General features: G+C 67.0%; 1 protein-coding gene across 1 annotated transcript; it reads left to right on the top strand.

Annotated features, from left to right (window-relative positions):
* Positions 1-637: 637 nt before the first annotated feature.
* On the top strand, positions 638-18,786 carry LOC141478962 (cleavage and polyadenylation specificity factor subunit 1-like; the record flags this gene model as incomplete). The annotated part of the gene is given in 14 exon segments (XM_074167900.1): positions 638-697; positions 699-785; positions 1,893-2,015; positions 4,137-4,227; positions 5,180-5,264; positions 5,391-5,532; positions 7,852-8,004; positions 9,624-9,800; positions 9,924-9,990; positions 11,303-11,350; positions 12,327-12,482; positions 13,464-13,581; positions 17,633-17,771; positions 18,739-18,786. Coding segments are annotated over 14 exon segments (1,494 nt in total), but the record flags the coding sequence as incomplete, so codon positions are not given.
* Between the last annotated feature and the right edge of the window lie 65 nt (positions 18,787-18,851).

The following is an 18,851-nucleotide window of genomic DNA, read 5'->3' as shown; positions in this document are numbered from 1 at the left end:
CTTCAGACCCCCCCAGATCCCCCCAAACTCCCCCAAATCCTCTCCCAAACCACTTCAGGCCCCCCAGATCCCCCTAGACCCCCCCAAATTCCCTCTCAAACCTCCCCACACCCCCCCAAACCCCTTCAGACCCCCTCCAGATCCCCCCAAAGCCCCCCAAATCCCCTCCCAAACCCCTTCTGACCCCCCCAGGTCCCCCCAAATGCCTTCAGACCCCGCTCAGATCCCCCAACCCCCTGGATCCCCTTCCAAACCCCTTCAGACCCCCCAACCTCTTCAGACCCCCCCCAAATCCCCTCCCAAACCCCTTCAGACCCCCCAGATCCCCCAAACTCCCCCAAATCCTCTCCCCAAACCCCTTCAGACCCCCCCAGATCCCCCTAGACCCCCCCCAAATTCCCTCCCAAACCTCCCCACACCCCCCCAAACCCCTTCAGACCCCCGCTCAGATCCCCCCAACCCCCCTGGATCCCCTCCCAAACCCCTTCAGACCCCCCCAACCTCTTCAGACCCCCCAGATCCCCTCCAAACCCCTTCAGCCCCCTCCATTCCCTCCAAACCCCTCCGGATCCCCTCCCTGGGGATATGTGTGGTCCGTCCCCCCCGACTTCACTCTGTGTCCCCCCCCCGCCCCCAGGTGTTTATCTGCGGCCCCTCCCCGCACTGGCTGCTGGTGACGGCGCGGGGGGCCCTGCGCCCTGCACCCCATGACCATCGACGGCTCCGTCGAGTCCTTCGCCCCCTTTCACAACGTCAACTGCCCCAAGGGCTTCCTCTACTTCAACGGCAGGTGGGGGGGGGGGGGGGCTTTGAGGGGTCTGGGGGGGGTTTGGGGGGGGCGTGAAGGGATTGGGAGGGGATCCAGTGGGCTTGGGGGGGATCTGGGAGGATCTAGGGGGCATCCAGGAGGGGTTTGGGGGGGGATTTGGAGGGTCTGGGGGGATCTGGGGGGGGGGTCTGAAGGGTTTTGGGGGGGTCTGGGGGGCTCTAAAGTGGTTTGGGAGGGGATCCAGGGGCTCTGGGGGGGGTTGGGGGGGGTCTGAAGGGACTGGGAGGGGATCCAGTGGGCTTGGGGGGGGATGTGGGAGGATCTAGGGGGCATCCAGGAGGGGTTTGGGGGGGGATTTGGAGGGTCTGGGGGGATCTGGGGGGGGGTCTGAAGGGTTTTGGGGGGGTCTGGGGGGGTCTGAAGTGGTTTGGGAGGGGATCCAGGGGCTTTGGAGGGGTCTGGGGGGGGTTGGGGGGGGTCTGAAGGGACTGGGAGGGGATCCAGTGGGCTTGGGGGGGGGATCTGGGAGGATCTAGGGGGCATCCAGGAGGGGTTTGGGGGGGGATTTGGAGGGTCTGGGGGGACCTGGGGGGGGTCTGAAGGGTTTTGGGGGGATCTGGGGGGGTCTGAAGGGGGTTGGGAGGGGATCCAGGGAGTTTGGGGGGATCTGGGGGGGGCTAGAGGGGTTTGGGAGGGAATTTGGGGGGGATGAGGGGGTCTGAAGGGGATTGGGGGGGGGATTTGGGGGGGGGTCTGGGGGAGTTTGGGAGCGTCCAGGGGGATTTGGGGGGGTCCAGGAGGGGTTTGGGGGGGTCTGAAGGTGTTTGAGGGAGGTGGGTTTGGGGGTGTCCAGGGGGATTTGGGGGGGGGGACACCAGTAGGGGCCTGGGGGGGTCTGGGGGGGTTTGGGGGGGTTTGTTGGGGTTTAGTAGGGTTTTTTTTTGGGGGGGGGGTTGGTGGGACCCGGGATGTTTGAGGAGGGGGGGGGGGGGTGTCCGAAGGGTTTGGTGGGGATCTGGGGGGGGGGTGTTGTTGGGATCCAAGGGGTTTGGAGGGGGGGGTGTTCCTGCCCCACCCCACCCCCCCCCCCCCCCACCTCCTTGACCGCGGTGCCCGGGGGGGGGCGCAGGGGGAGCTGCGGATCAGCGTGCTGCCCGCCTACCTCTCCTACGACGCCCCCTGGCCCGTGCGCAAGATCCCCCTGCGCTGCACCGCGCACTACGTCGCCTACCACCTCGAGTCCAAGGTGCGCCCCCCCCCCCCCCCCCCCCGTCGCGATAGGGCACCCCCCCGTCGCGATAGGGCACCCCCCATTGTGATAGGGCACCCCCTGTTGCGATAGGGCACCCCCATTCACAATAGAGTGCCCCCCCTTTCGCGATAGGGCACCCCCCCATCACGATAGGGCACCCCCCCCATGATAGAGCACCCCCCCGTCGCGATAGGGCACCCCCCCGTCGTGATAGGACTCCCCCCGGGTCGCGATAGGGCACCCCCCGGCGTGATATGGCCACTCCTTGTGGTGTTGTGGCACGATATGGGCACCCCCCCCTCGCGATAGGATGCCCCCCCGTCGCGATAGCACACCCCCCCATCGCGATAGGGCACCCCCCATTGTGATAGGACACCCCCCCCGTCGCGATAGGGCACCCCCCATTGTGATAGGGCCCCCCCCGGCGTGATATGGCCGCCCCTTGTGGTGTTGTGGCACGATATGGGCACCCCCCCTCGCGATAGGATGCCCCCCCGTCGCGATAGGGCAACCCCCCGTCGCGATAGCACACCCCCCCGTCGCGATAGTGCGCCCCCCCATCGCGATAGGGCACTGCCGGTGTGATAGGACACCCCCCCACATGATAGAGCACCCCCCCCGTCATGATATGGCGCCCCCCCGTCACGATATGGTGCCCCCCCGTCATGATAGGGCCCCCCCCATCACGATAGGGCACCCCCCTGGTGTCCCGTCCCCCCCACGTGTCCCCCTCGGTATCCCCTCTCGTGACACGCGTGTCCCCTCAACTGTGTAGTGTCCCCACACCGTGACACACGTGTGGCCCCCCCCAGTGTGTCCCCCCCGTGACACGTATCCCCCCCATGACATATGTGCCCCCCATGACACGTGTCCCCCCGTGACACATGTCCCCCTGTGACACATATGCCCCCCGTGACACGTGTCCCCCCTCTGACACGTGTCCCCGTGACACGCGTGCCCCCCATGACGTGTCCCCCCATGACACACGTGTTCCCCGTGACACGTGTCCCCCCAGGACATGTGTCCACCCCCGTGACACACGTGTCCACCCCCGTGACACACGTGTCCCCCTGTGACACATCCCCCCGTGACACATGTATCGCCCCGTGACACGTCCCCCCGTGACACACGTGTCCCCCCATGATGCATGTACCCCTGTGACACATGTGTGTGTCCCCCCATGACACACGTGTCCCTCAGGTGTGTCTGTCCCCCCCCCCGCCCCAGTGTGTGCCGTCCCCCTTCCCATGACACACGTGTGTGTGTCCCCAGTGCCCCCCCATGACACGTGTGTCCCCCTGGTGTGTGTGTGTCCCCCGCCGTGACACGTGTGTGTCCCCCGTGTCGTTCCCCCGCCATGACACACGTGTCCCTCAGGTGTGTCTGTCCCCCCCGCCCCAGTGTGTGCCATCCCCCTTCCCATGACACACGTGTGTGTGTCCCCGGTGCCCCCCCGTGACACATGTGTCCCCCTGGGGTGTGTGTGTGTTCCCGTGACACGCATGTCCCCCCACCGTGACACACGTGTTGTCCCCCCGCCGTGACACACGTGTCCCTCGGGTGTGTCTGTCCCCCCCCGCCTCAGTGTGTGCCGTCCCCCTTCCCGTGACACGTGTGTGTGTCCCCAGTACCCCCCATGACACGTGTGTCCCCCTGGTGTGTGTGTGTGTTCCCGTGACACGCATGTCCCCCCACCGTGACACACGTGTCGTCCCCCCGCTGTGACACACGTGTCCCTCAGGTGTGTCTGTCCCCCCCCCGCCTCAGTGTGTGCCGTCCCCCTTCCCATGACACACGTGTGTGTGTCCCCAGTGCCCCCCATGACACGTGTGTCCCCCTGGTGTGTGTTCCCATGACACGTGTGTCCCCCCGACACGTGTGTCCCCCTGGTGTGTGTGTGTGTTCCCGTGACACGCATGTCCCCCCACCGTGACACACGTGTCGTCCCCCCGCTGTGACACACGTGTCCCTCAGGTGTGTCTGTCCCCCCCCTGCCCCAGCGTGTGCCGTCCCCCTTCCCATGACACACGTGTGTGTGTCCCCAGTACCCCCCCATGACACGTGTGTCCCCCTGGTGTGTGTGTGTCCCCCCGTGACACGCGTGTCCCCCCCCAGGTGTACGCGGTGGCCACCAGCAGCAGCACCCCCTGCACCCGCATCCCCCGCATGACGGGGGAGGAGAAGGAGTTCGAGAGCATCGAGAGGGGTGAGAGGGACCCCCCCCGGGACCCCCCCTCACCCACAACTGTCACCCCCCTGTCCCCCCCCCCACCCTCCCCCCAAACCTTGCCCCCCCCTCCCTGAGCCCTGTGACCCCCCCCTGAACCCCATGACCCCCCCCCGAGCCCTGTCCCCCCCCTTGACCCCTGTCACCCCCCTCCCCAAGCCCTGTGCCCCCCCCTTGAGCCTCATGCCCCCCTCAATCCCTGTCCCCCCCCACTCCTTGACCCCTGTCCCCCCCCTCCCCAATCCCCGTGGCCCCCCCGACCCCTGTCCCCCCCCACTCCTTGACCCCTTCTCCCCCCAAGCCCTGTGCCCCCCCCGAGCCTCATGCCCCCCTCGATCCCTGTGTCCCCCCCCTCCTTGACCCCTGTCCCCCCTCCCCAAGCCCTGTGCCCCCCCAATCCCTGTCCCCCCCCCACTCCTTGACCCCTTCCCCCCCCAAGCTCTGTCCCCCCCTCCCTGATCCCTGTGCCCCGCCCTTGAGCCTCATGTCCCCCTCGATCCCTGTCCCCCCCCCTCCTTGACCCCTGTCCCCCCCCTCCCCAATCCCCGTGCCCCCCCCGATCCCTGTCCCCCCTCCCTGATCCCTGTCCCCCCCCTCCCCGAGCCTTGTGCCCCCTCTCTCTGTGCCTTGTACCCCCTCCTCGACCCCTGTCCCCCCTCCCCAAGCCCCGTGCCCCCCCGATCCCTGTCCCCCCCCCCTCCTTGAGCCCTGTCCCCCCCTCCCCAATCCCCGTGCCCCCCCGATCCCTGTCCCCCCCCTCCCCGAGCCCTGTGCTCCCTCTCTCTGTGCCTCGTACCCCCTCCTCGACCCCTGTCCCCCCTCCCTGATTCCTGTGACCCCCCTCCCCGATCCCCCTGTCCCCCCCCGAGCCCTGTGTCCCCCCCCCTCATCCCTTTGTGTGTGTGTATCCGTGTGTGTCCCCCCCCCGCAGACGACCGCTACATCCACCCTCAGCAGGAAGCCTTCTCCATCCAGCTCATCTCCCCCGTCAGCTGGGAGACCATCCCCAACACCCGGTCAGTACCGCTTTTGGGGGGGGGTGTGTGTGTGGGGGGGGGGCTCCCCCCGGTACCCCAGGATTTGGGGGGTGTCCCATCCTACCCCTGTGTCCCGTGTGTGTCCCCCCCCCCCCCCCCCGCCAGGATCGAGCTGGAGGAGTGGGAACACGTCACCTGCATGAAGACGGTGTCGCTGAAGAGCGAGGAGACGGTGTCGGGGCTCAAGGGGTACATCGCCGTGGGGACCTGCCTCATGCAGGGGGAGGAGGTCACCTGCCGGGGCAGGGTGAGTCTTTGGGGGGGGGGACACACATGGGGACAGCCCGGGGGGGGCACCTCGGGGTCTCGGGGGGGGCGCTCAGGGGGCTGGGGGGGCAGCCAGGGGTGCTGGGGAGGGAAAATCCAGGGTTTTGGGGGATACCTGGGGGGCACCTTGGGGTCTGGGGGGGCACTCAGGGGTCTGGGGGGGCACCTGAGCCGCTGGGGGGGCACCTTGGGGTCTGGGGGGGCACCTGAGCCGCTGGGGGGGGCACCTTGGGGTCTGGGGGGGCACTCAGGGGTGCTGGGGAGGGAAAATCCAGGGTTTTAGGGGACACTCGGGGGGGCTGGGGGGGAACCTGAGCCACTGGGGGGGCACCTTGGGGTCTGGGGGGGCACCTGAGCCGCTGGGGGGGGCACCCATGGGGCTGGGGGGGCACCTCGGGGTCTCGGGGGGGGCACCTCGGGGGGCTGGGGGGGCAGCCAGGGATGCTGGGGAGGGAAAATCCAGGGTTTTGGGGGATACCTGGGGGGGCTGGGGGGGAACCTGAGCCACTGGGGGGGCACCTTGGGGTCTGGGGGGGCACTCAGGGGTCTGGGGGGGCACCTGAGCCGCTGGGGGGGCACCCATGGGTCTTGGGGGGGCACTCAGGGGGCTGGGGGGGCACCCAGGGGTGCTGGGGAGGGAAAATCCAGGGTTTTGGGGGACACTCGGGGGGGCTGGGGGGGAACCTGAGCCACTGGGGGGGCACCTTGGGGTCTGGGGGGGCACTCAGGGGTCTGGGGGGGCACCTGAGCCGCTGGGGGGGGCACCCATGGGGCTGGGGGGGCACCTCGGGGTCTCGGGGGGGGCACCTCAGGGGGTTGGGGGGGAAGCCAGGGGTGCTGGGGAGGGAAAATCCAGGGTTTTGGGGGATACCTGGGGGGCACCTTGGGGTCTGGGGGGGCACCTGAGCCGCTGGGGGGGCACCTTGGGGTCTGGGGGGGCACCTGAGCCGCTGGGGGGGGCACCTTGGGGTCTGGGGGGGCGCTCAGGGGGCTGGGGGGGCACCCAGGGGTGCTGGGGAGGGAAAATCCAGGGTTTTGGGGGATACCTGGGGGGGCTGGGGGGGAACCTGAGCCACTGGGGGGGCACCTTGGGGTCTGGGGGGGCACTCAGGGGTCTGGGGGGGCACCTGAGCCGCTGGGGGGGCACCCATGGGTCTTGGGGGGGCACTCAGGGGGCTGGGGGGGCAGCCAGGGGTGCTGGGGAGGGAAAATCCAGGGTTTTGGGGGACACTCGGGGGGGCTGGGGGGGAACCTGAGCCACTGGGGGGGCACCTTGGGGTCTGGGGGGGCACCTCGGGGTCTCGGGGGGGGCACCCATGGGGCTGGGGGGGCACCCAGGGGTGCTGGGGAGGGAAAATCCAGGGTTTCGGGGGGACCTGGGGGATTCAGGGGACACCTGAGGGTCTGGGGGGGGGGGGGGCATCTGGTGGGGTTGGGGGGGCACCTCGAGGTTTGGGGGGGCAACTCAGGGTCTGGGGGGGGCACTTGGGGGTCTGGGGGGACACCCAAGGTGGCGTTGGGGGTGTGTGTCCCCCCCCATGTCCCCCCCCCCCATTCCGAGATCCTCATTATGGACATCATGGAGATGGTCCTGGTTGGACACCTGAGGTTCTTGGGGACACTTGGGGGGTTCAGGGGCCACCTGGGGGTCTCAGGGGGGGCAGGGGACACTGAAGGGTCTCAGGGGACACCCGGGGTGGCTTTGGGGGTGTCCCCCCCCCACGTCCCCCCCCCCCCCAGATCCTCATCATGGATGTCCTGGAGATGGTCCTGGTGGACACCTGAGGTTCTTGGGGACACTTAGGGGGTTCAGGGGCCACCTGGGGGTCTCAGGGGGGTCAGGGGCCACCTGGGGGGTCTCAGGGGACACCGAAGGGTCTCAGGGGACACCCGGGGTGGTTTTGGGGGTGTCCCCCCCCCCATGTCCCCCCTCCCAGGTCCTCATCATGGACATCCTGGAGATGGTCCTGGTGGACACCTGAGGTTCTCAGGGGTTTTGGGGCCACTGGAGGGTCTCAGGGGGGTCAGGGGCCACCTGGGGGGTCTCAGGGGACACCGAAGGGTCTCAGGGGACACCCGGGGTGGCTTTGGGGGTGTCCCCCCCCACATCCCGTCCCCCCCCCAGATCCTCATCATGGACGTCCTGGAGATGGTCCTGGTGGACACCTGAGGTTCTCAGGGGGTTTGGGGCCACTGGAGGGTCTGAGGGACACTCAAGGGGTTCGGGTGACACTGGAGGGTCTCAGGGGACACCCGGGGTGACTTTGGGGGTGTCCCCCTCCCGTGTCCCCCCCCCCAGATCCTCATCATGGACATCATCGAGGTGGTCCCGGAGCCGGGGCAACCCCTGACCAAGAACAAGTTCAAGGTCCTTTACGAGAAGGAGCAGAAGGGACCCGTCACCGCCCTCTGTCACTGCAACGGCTACCTCGTCTCCGCCATCGGCCAGAAGGTGCCACCGGGCCACCCGGGACAGGGGAGGGGGGGACAGTGAGGGTCTGGGGACACCTGGGGGGTCTCAGGGGACACCCGGGGTGGCTTTGGGGGTGTCCCAACTCCATGATGAGGATCTTGTCCCCGCCAAGATCCTCATCATGGACGTCGTCGAGGTGGTCCTGGTTGGACACCTGAGGTTCTTGGGGACACTTAGGGGGTTTGGGCCACCTGAGGGGTCTCGGGGGCCACCTGGGGGTCTCAGAGGCCACCTGGGGGTGTTGGGGGACCCTTGGGGTGGCTTTGGGGGTGTCCCAGCTTGTGTGTCCCCCTGTGTCCCCCCGTACCCCTCCCAGATCCTCATCCTGGACATCATGGAGGTGGTCCTGGTTGGACACCTGAGGTTCTTGGGGACACTTAGGGTGTGGGGGCCACCTAAGGGGTCTCGGGGGCCACCTGGGGGTCTCAGAGGCCACCTGGGGGTGTTGGGGGACCCTTGGGGTGGCTTTGGGGGTGTCCCAGCTTGTGTGTCCCCCCGTGTCCCCCCGTACCCCTCCCAGATCCTCATCATGGACATTATGGAGATGTTCCTGGTTGGACACCTGAGGTTCTTGGGGACACTTAGGGGGTTGGGGCCACCTGGGGGTCTCAGAGGCCACCTGGGGGTGTTGGGGGACCCTTGGGGTGGCTTTGGGGGTGTCCCAGCTTGTGTCCCCCCCTGTGTCCTCCCGTACCCCTCCCAGATCCTCATCCTGGACATCATGGAGGTGGTCCTGGTTGGACACCTGAGGTTCTTGGGGACACTTAGGGGGTTTGGGCCACCCGGGGGGTCTCGGGGGCCACCTGGGGGTCTTGGGGGACCCTTGGGGTGGCTTTGGGGGTGTCCCAGCTTGTGTCCCTCCCCGTGTCCCCCCGTACCCCTCCCAGATCCTCATCGTGGACATCATGGAGGTGGTCCTGGTTGGACACCTGAGGTTCTTGGGGACACTGAGGGGGTTTGGGCCACCTGAGGGGTCTTGGGGGCCACCTGGGGGTCTCAGAGGCCACCTGGGGGTGTTGGGGGACCCTTGGGGTGGCTTTGCGGGTGTCCCAGCTTGTGTGTCCCCCCGTGTCCCCCCATACCCCTCCCAGATCCTCATCCTGGACATCATGGAGATGTTCCTGGTTGGACACCTGAGGTTCTTGGGGACACTTAGGGGGTTTGGGCCACCTGAGGGGTCTCGGGGGCCACCTGGGGGTGTTGGGGGACCCTTGGGGTGGCTTTGGGGGTGTCCCAGCTTGTGTGTCCCCTTGTGTCCCCCCGTACCCCTCCCAGATCCTCATCCTGGACATCATGGAGATGTTCCTGGTTGGACACCTGAGGTTCTTGGGGACACTTAGGGTGTAGGAGCCACCTGGGGGTCTCAGAGGTCACCTGGGGGTGTTGGGGGACACTTGGGGTGGCTTTGGGGTTGTCCCACCTCTGTTTCCCCCCCCCAGATCCTCATCCTGGACATCATGGAGATGTTCCTGGTTGGACACCTGAGGTTCTTGGGGACACTTAGGGGGGTTTGGGCCACCTGGGGGGATCTCGGGGGCCACCTGTTGATTTCGTGGGCCACCGTGGTGACCCCGTTGTCCCGTCCCCACCCCCTCAAGATCTTCCTGTGGAGCCTGAAGGACAACGACCTGACGGGGATGGCCTTCATCGACACCCAGCTCTACATCCACCAGATGATCAGCGTCAAGAACTTCATCCTGGCGGCCGACCTCATGAAGAGCATCTCCCTCCTGCGCTACCAGGAGGAGAGCAAGACCCTCTCCCTCGTCAGCCGGGTGGGTAACTAGCCACCCCGGGGGGTTTAACTAGCCACCCCAGCCCGGAACCCGCTGGTCGAGGAAGGCGGTTGGTGGTGGCCCACCTCACCTCACGTCGCCCTCGGTTGGTCTCCTCCGTAGGACGCCAAGCCCCTGGAGGTCTACAGCGTGGACTTCATGGTGGACAGCAGCCAGCTGGGCTTCCTGGGTATGGCTCGGGTGGCCACGGGGCTAGCTGGGGCTTGGTGGGGGGGGCGCGTGGGGCTAGTAACGCTGCTGTGGGGCTGTGGTATTGCCACGGGGCTACCAACGCTGTCACGGGGCTACCAACGCTGCCGTGGGGTTGGTGGTCATGGGGCTACCAACACTGCCGTGGGGCCACCATCATTGCCACAGGGCTATTGGTGGTCATGGGGCTACCAGCGCTGCCACGGGGCTACCAACACTGCCCTGGGGCTACCAGGAGTGCCATGGGGCTGATGGTGCTGCCGTGGGGCTGGTGGTCATGGGGCTACCAGCACTGCCATGGGGCTACCAACGCTGCCACGGGGCTACCAACACTGCCGTGGGGTTGGTGGTCATGGGGCTACCAACGCTGCCGTGGGGCTACCATCATTGCCACAGGGCTATTGGTGGTCATGGGGCTACCAGCACTGCCACGGGGCTACCAACGCTGCCACGGGGCTACCAACGCTGCCACAGGGCTACCAACGCTGCCGTGGGGTTGGTGGTCATGGGGCTACCAACGCTGCCATGGGGCTACCATCATTGCCACAGGGCTATTGGTGGTCATGGGGCTACCAGCGCTGCCACGGGGCTACCAACACTGCCCTGGGGCTACCAACACTGCCCTGGGGCTACCAGGAGTGCCATGGGGCTGATGGTGCTGCCATGGGGCTGGTGGTCATGGGGCTACCAGCACTGCCACGGGGCTACCAACGCTGCGACAGGGCTAGCAACGCTGCCGTGGGGTTGGTGGTCATGGGGCTACCAACGCTGCCGTGGGGCTACCATCATTGCTATGGGGTTGTGACATTGCCATGGGGCTACCAACGCTGCCACAGGGCTATCAATGCTGCCATGGGGCTGGTGGTCATGGGGCTACCAACGCTGCCACGGGGCTACCAATGCTGCTGTGGAGTTGGTGGTCATGGGGCTACCGGTGCTGCCATGGGGCTACCGGTGCTGCCGTGGGGCTACCATCATTGCCACAGGGCTACCGACACTGCCGTGGGGCTGGTGGTTATGGGACTACCGGCACTGCCGTGGGGCTACCAACACTGCCGTGGGGCTACCAGGAGTGCCATGGGGCTACCGTCATTGCTATGGGGCTGTGACACTGCCACGGGGCTACCAACACTGCCACGGGGCTACCAACACTGCCACAGGGCTACCAACGCTGCCGTGGGGCTACCAGCCCTGCCGTGGGGCTACCATCATCATTGCTGTGGGGCTACCAACGCTGCCGTGGGGCTGGTGGCCATGGGGCTCCCAGTAACTCGCTGTCCCCGTTCCCGCAGTGTCCGACCGGGACCGGAACCTGCTGGTCTACATGTACCTGCCCGAGGGTGAGTCACCCCACACTGGGCCGTACTGGGATGTACTGGGATGTACTAGGCCGTACTAGGCCTCACTGGGCCACACTAGGCCACACTGGGCTGTACTGGGCCGTACTGGGCCATACTAGGCTGTACTGGGCCTCACCAGGCCGCACCGGGCCTCACTAGGCCGTACTGGGCTGCACTAGGCCTCACTGGGCTCTACTGGGCCATACTGGGCTCTACTGGGCTGCACTAGGCCGTACTGGGTTCTACTGGGCTGTACTAGGCCTCACTAGGCCGTACTGGGTCGTACTGGCGTGTACTGGGCTGCACTAGGCCTCACTGGGCTCTACTGGGCCATACTGGGCTCTACTGGGCTGCACTAGGCCATACTGGGTTCTACTGGGCTGTACTAGGCCTCACTAGGCCGTACTGGCCTGTACTGGGCTGTACTGGCTGGGTTCAGTGCCATACCGTAGTGGACTGTACTAGGCCTCACTAGGCCATACTGGGTTGTACTGGGCCATGCTAGGCCTCATTGGGCCTCAAGGGCCATACTGGGATATACTGGGCCATACTGGGTGGGTTTCAGTGCCGTGCCGCACTGGGCCATGCTAGGCCTCAGTGGGCCGCACTGGGCTATACTGGGATGTACTGGGCTTTACTGGGCCTCCCTAGGCCTCACTAGGTCACACTAGGCCTCACTGGGCCGCACTAGGCCTCACTGGGCCATGCTAGGCCTCACTGGGCCATACTGGGCCGTATTGGGTGTGTTCAGTGCCATGCTGTACTGGGCCGTGCTGGGCTGCACTGGGCTGTACTGGGATGTACTGGGCTTTACTGGGCCTTCCTAGGCCTCACTAGGTCACAGTAGGCCTCGCTGGGCCGCACTAGGCCTCATTAGGCCGCACTAGGCCTCACTGGGCCATACTGGGCTGTACTGGGTGTGTTCGGCGCCACGTTGCCGTGGTGCCATGTGTCCCCCCCCCTGTCCCCCCCCCAGCCAAGGAGAGCTTTGGGGGGCTGCGCCTGCTGCGTCGGGCCGATTTCCACGTGGGGGCCCACGTCAACACCTTCTGGCGCACCCCCTGCCGGGGGGGCAGCGAGGGACCCCCCCGCCGCTCCTCCGCCTGGGACAACAAGCACATCACCTGGTTCGGTGAGCGGGGGCGGGGGGGGGCACTTGGGGGGCTGGGGGGGGGTTGGGGGGAACTTGGGGGGGTGGGGGTCAGGGGAGGCACTTGGGGGGCTGGGGGGGTCAGGAGGGGCACTTGGGGGGGTCGGGGGGAACTTAAGGGGGGGCACTTGAGGGGCTGGGGGAGGGGGGGCCACTTAGGGGGTGGGGGGGCACTTGGGGGGGGTCGAGGGGAACTTAAGGGGTGGGGGGGCATTTGGGGGGCTGGGGGAGGGTCGGGGGGCCACTTAGGGGGTGGGGGGGCACTTGGGGGGCTGGGGAGGGGTCAGGGGGGAACTTGGGAGCCTGGGGGGGGCCACGGGGGGGCCCGGGGGGGGGGTCGGGGGGCACTTAAGGGGTGGGGGGGGCACTTGGGGGGCTGGGGGGGGTCAGGGGGGGCACTTAAGGGGTGGGGGGGGCACTTGGTGGGCTGGGGGGGGTCAGGGGGGGCACTTAAGGGGTGGGGGGGGGCACTTGGTGGGCTGGGGGGGGTCAGGGGGGGCACTTAGGGGGTGGGGAGGGGTCGGGGGGAATTTGGGGGGGTGGGGGGAACTTGGAGGCCTGTGGGGGGGCACTTGGGGGGCTGGGGGAGGGTCGGGGGGGCACTTGGGGGGGGTCGGGGGGAACTTAAGGGGTGGGGGGGGCACTTGGGAGCCTGGGGGGCACTTGGGGGGCTGGGGGGGGGACGACACTTAGGGGTCACTTGGAGGCCTGGGGGGATTGGGGGGGCACTTGGGGGGCTGGGGGGGGATCGGGGGGGGGGAACTTGGGGGGCTGGGGGGGCTGGTTTGAGGTGGGGGGGTGCTGGGAGGGGGGGGGGGCACATTTGGGGAGCGGGGCACACACACCTTCCCCCCCCCCGCCCATTTCCCCGGCCCCCCCTGCCCCACAAGTGCCCCCCCTGCCCCATAAGTGCCCCCCCCGCCCCACTGACCCCCCCCCTCGTGCCCCACAGCCACGCTGGAGGGGGGCTGGGGCTGCTGCTGCCGATGCAGGAGAAAACCTACCGGCGGCTGCTGATGCTGCAGAACGCCCTGGGCACCGCCCTGCCCCACATCGCCGGCCTCAACCCCCGTGCCTTCCGGTACTGCCCCACAGCCTGCCCCATAGCGACCCACAGCCTGCCCCATAGCGACCCACAGCCTGCCCCACAACTGCCCCATGGCACCCCCGTAGCGCCCCACACACACACACAGAGCTTCCCCTTGGCACTGCCCTGCCCCACATCGCTGGCCTCAACCCCTGCGCCTTCCTGGTACTGCCCCATAGCGACCCACAGCCTGCCCCATAGCGACCCACAGCCTGCCCCACAACTGCCCCACGGCACCCCCGTAGCGCCCCACACACATACAGCCTCCCCACGGCACCGCCCCTGCCCCACATCGCCGGCCTCAACCCCCGTGCCTTCCGGTACTGCCCCATAGCCTGCCCCACAACTGCCCCACGGCACCCCCGTAGCGCCCCCACACACACACACAGCTTCCCCATGGCACCCCCCTGCCCCACATTGTTGTGGGGGGTCCCCCAGTGTCCCCCCACTGTCCCCAATATCCCCAGTGTCTCCAGTGTCCCCAGTGTCCCCCCAATATCCCCAATATCCCCACTGTCCCCCCAGTGTCCCCAATATCCCCAGTGTCCCCAGTATTCCCAGTATCCCCAGTGTCCCCCCAGTGTCCCCAGTGTCCCCTGTCCCCCCCAGTGTCCCCTGTCCCCCCAGTATCCCCAATATCCCCAGTGTCCCCAGTATCCCCAGTGTCCCCTGTCCCCCCAGTATCCCCAATATCCCCAGTGTCCCCAGTGTCCCCAGTGTCCCCCGTCCCCCCCAGCGTCCCCTGTCCCCCCAGTATCCCCAGTATCCCCAGTGTCCCCTGTCCCCCCAGTATCCCCAGTATCCCCACTGTCCTCTAGTGTCCCCAGTGTCCCCCGTCCCCCCCTGTCCCCACCAGTGTCCCCTGTCCCCCCAGTATCCCCAGTATCCCCAGTATCCCCAGTATCCCCAGTGTCCCCTGTCCCCCCAGTGTCCCCCTGTCCCCCCCTGTCCCCCCAGTATCCCAGTATCCCCAGTATCCCCAGTGTCCACTGTCCCCCCCCCAGTGTCCCCAATATCCCTAGTATCCCCAGTATCCCCAGTGTCCCCTGTCACCCCAGTGTCCCCCTGTCCCCCCCTGTCCCCCCTGTCCCTCCAGTATCACCAGTATCCCCTGTCCCCCCTGTCCCCCCAATGTCCCCAGTGTTCCCTGTCCCCCCTGTGCCCCCAGTATCCCCAGTATCCCCAGTGTCCCCTGTCCCCCCAGTGTCCCCAATATCCCCAGTGTCCCCAATATCCCCAGTATCCCCAGTGTCCCCCAATATCCCCAGTGTCCCCCCAGTATCCCCAGTGTCCCCAGTGTCCCCCAGTGTCCCCCCAATGTCCCCCCAGTATCCCCAGTGTCCCCTGTCCCCCCAGTATCCCCAGTGTCCCCAGTATCCCCAGTGTCCCCCCAGTATCCCCAGTGTCCCCAGTATCCCCAGTATCTCCAGTGTCCCCAATATCCCCAGTATCCCCACTGTCCCCCCAGTGTCCCCCCAGTGTCCCCAATATCCCCAGTGTCCCCAGTATCCCCAGTGTCCCCAATATCCCCAGTGTCCCCAGTGTCCCCCCAATGTCCCCCCAATATCCCCAGTATCCCCAGTATCCCCTGTCCCCCCTGTCCCCCCAATGTCCCCAGTGTCCCCTGTCCCCCCAGTATCCCCAGTATCCCCAGTGTCCCCTGTCCCCCCTGTCCCCCCAATGTCACCAGTGTCCCCTGTCCCCCCTGTCCCCCCAGTATCCCCAGTATCCCCTGTCCCCCCAGTGTCCCCTGTCCCCCAGTATCCCCAGTATCCCCTGTCCCCCCAGTATCCCCAGTGTCCCCCCAGTATCCCCAGTATCTCCAGTATCCCCAGTATCCCCAGTGTCCCCTGTCCCCCCAGTGTCCCCCCAGTATCCCCAGTGTCCCCAATGTCCCCAGTGTCCCCCCTGTCCCCCCAGTATCCCCAGTATCCCCAGTGTCTCCACTATCCCCAGTGTCCCCCAGTGTCCCCCAATATCCCCACTGTCCCCCCAGTATCCCCAGTATCCCCAGTATCCCCACTGTCCCCCCAGTGTCCCCTGTCCCCCCAGTGTCCCCAATATCCCCAGTGTCCCCAGTATCCCCAGTATCCCCTGTCCCCCCTGTCCCCCCAATGTCCCCAGTGTCCCCTGTCCCCCCCAGTATCCCCAATATCCCCAGTGTCCCCAGTGTCCCCAGTGTTCCCCCTGTCCCCCCAGTATCCCCAGTATCCCCAATATCCCCAATATCCCCAGTATCCCCAGTGTCCCCTGTCCCCCCAGTGTCCCCTGTCCCCCCAATATCCCCAGTATCCCCAGTATCCCCCAATATCCCCAGTATTCCCAGTATCCCCAGTGTCCCCCCAGTGTCCCCAGTGTCCCCTGTCCCCCCAGTATCCCCAGTCCCCCCAGTCCCCCCCAGTGTCCCCAGTGTCCCCAGTGTCCCCTGTCCCCCCTGTCCCCCCAGTATCCCCCCAGTATCCCCCCAGTATCCCCAGTATCCCCAGTGTCCCCCCAGTGTCCCCAGTGTCCCCTGTCCCCCCAATATCCCCAGTGTCCCCAGTGTCCGCTGTCCCCCCCAGTGTCCCCCCAATGTCCCCCCAATATCCCCAGTATCCCCAGTGTCCCCCCAGTATCCCCAGTGTCCCCAATATCCCCAGTATCCCCAGTATCCCCAGTGTCCACTGTCCCCCCCCCGTGTCCCCAATATCCCCAGTATCCCCAGTATCCCCAGTGTCCCCTGTCCCCCCAGTGTCCCCCTGTCCCCCCCTGTCCCCCCTGTCCCTCCAGTATCCCCAGTATCCCCAGTATCCCTAGTGTCCCCTGTCCCCCCAATGTCCCCCCAATATCCCCAGTGTCCCCTGTCCCCCCCAGTGTCCCCTGTCCCCCCAGTATCCCCAGTATCCCCAGTGTCCCCCCAGTATCCCCAGTATCCCCAGTGTCCCCAATATCCCCAGTATCCCCAGTATCCCCAGTGTCCCCCCAATATCCCCAATATCCCCACTGTCCCCCCAGTATCCCCAATATCCCCAGTGTCCCCTGTCCCCCCAGTATCCCCAGTGTCCCCCCAGTATCCCCAGTATCCCCAGTGTCCCCAATATCCCCAGTATCCCCAGTATCCCCACTGTCCCCCCAGTATCCCCAATATCCCCAGTGTCCCCTGTCCCCCCAGTATCCCCAGTGTCCCCCCAATATCCCCAGTATCCCCAGTGTCCCCTGTCCCCCCCAGTGTCCCCCCAGTGTCCCCCAATATCCCCAATATCCCCAGTATCCCAAGTGTCCCCTGTCCCCCCCAGTATCCCCAGTATCCCCAGTGTCCCCCAATATCCCCAGTGTCCCCCCAGTATCCCCAGTGTCCCCAATATCCCCAGTGTCCCCAGTGTCCCCCCAGTATCCCCAGTGTCCCAAATATCCCCAGTGTCCCCAGTATCCCCAGTGTCCCCAGTGTCCCCTGTCCCCCCTGTCCCCCCAATGTCCCCAGTGTCCCCAATATCCCCAGTATCCCCAGTGTCCCCCCAGTATCCCCAGTGTCCCCAGTATCCCCAGTGTCCCCCGTCCCCCCCTGTCCCCACCAGTGTCCCCTGTCCCCCCAGTATCCCCAGTATCCCCTGTCCCCCCTGTCCCCCCAATGTCCCCAGTGTCCCCTGTCCCCCCAGTGTCCCCTGTCCCCCCTGTCCCCGCAGTGTCCCCAGTATCCCCAGTGTCCCCAGTGTCCCCCGTCCCCCCAATGTCCCCCAATATCCCCAGTGTCCCCTGTCCCCCCAGTATCCCCAGTATCCCCAGTGTCCCCAGTATCCCCAGTGTCCCCTGTCCCCCCAGTGTCCCCTGTCCCCCCCAGTATCCCCAGTATCCCCACTGTCCCCCCAGTATCCCCAGTATCCCCCAGTATCCCCAGTATCCCCTGTCCCCCCTGTCCCCCCAATGTCCCCAGTGTCCCCTGTCCCCCCAGTATCCCCAGTGTCCCCAATATCCCCAGTGTCCCCAGTGTCCCCTGTCCCCCCCAGTGTCCCCTGTCCCCCCAGTATCCCCAGTATCCCCAGTGTCCCCAGTGTCCCCGTCCCCGCAGGCTGCTGGCCTCGGAGCGGCGGGCGCTGCAGAACGCTGTGCGGAACGTGCTGGACGGGGAACTGCTGAGCCGGTTCCTGTATCTGAGCACCATGGAGCGGGGGGAGCTGGCCAAGAAGATCGGCACCACCCCCGACATCGTCAGTGGGGCAGCTGTGGGGCAGCTATGGGGCAGGGATGTGGGGCTGGGATGTGGGGCTGGGATGGGGCAGCTATGGGGCAGGGATGTGGGGCTGGGATGTGGAGCTGGGATGTGGGGCTGGGCCGTGGAGCGGGGGGAGCTGGCCAAGAAGATCGGCACCACCCCCGACATCGTCAGTGGGGCAGCTGTGGGGCAGCTATGGGGCAGGGATGTGGGGCTGGGATGTGGGGCTGGGATGGGGCAGCTATGGGGCAGGGATGTGGGGCTGGGATGTGGAGCTGGGATGTGGGGCTGGGCCGTGGAGCGGGGGGAGCTGGCCAAGAAGATCGGCACCACCCCCGACATCGTCAGTGGGGCAGCTGTGGGGCAGCTATGGGGCAGGGATGGGGGGCTGGGATGTGGGGCTGGGACGGGGCTGCTATGGGGCTGGGATGTGGGGCTGGGATGTGGGGCTGGGCCGTGGAGCGGGGGGAGCTGGCCAAGAAGATCGGCACCACCCCCGACATCGTCAGTGGGGCAGCTGTGGGGCAGCTATGGGGCAGGGATGGGGGGCTGGGATGTGGGGCTGGGATGGGGCTGCTATGGGGCAGGGCTGTGGGGCTGGGTTGTGCGGCAGGGCTGTTGGGTTGGGCTATGGGGCTGAGTTGTGGGGCAGGGGGGATGTGGGGTGGCCCGTGGGGCAGGGCCATGGGGTTTGGATGTGGGGCAGGGATGTGGGGCTGGGCAATGGGGCTGGGTTGTGGGGCAGAACAACGGGGCCTGGATGTGGGGCAGGGATGTGGGGCAGGCTTCCCTCAGCCCCACAGGGCTCTGGTGCACAAAGGAGGGCTGCTCTGCCCCACAGCCGTGTCCCAGGCCTCCCTCTGCCCCATAGATGTGTCCCGGGCCTCTCTCTGCCCCACACGTCGTGCCCCACACGTCGTGCCCCACACGTCGTGCCCCACACATCCTCCTTCTCCCCACAGATCCTGGAGGACCTGCTGGAGATCGACCGGGTGACGGCGCATTTCTGAGCCCCCCCCCCCCCCAAGCGTGTCCCCTCCGCCCCCCAAGTGTGTGTCCCCCCCAGACCCCCAAC

Source organism: Numenius arquata, unplaced genomic scaffold (genome assembly GCF_964106895.1).
Source record: "Numenius arquata unplaced genomic scaffold, bNumArq3.hap1.1 HAP1_SCAFFOLD_1202, whole genome shotgun sequence".
NCBI classification, from domain to species: domain Eukaryota; kingdom Metazoa; phylum Chordata; class Aves; order Charadriiformes; family Scolopacidae; genus Numenius; species Numenius arquata.
The sequence above is the reverse complement of the archived record's forward strand: the minus strand, read 5'-3'. Positions and strand labels throughout refer to the sequence as shown.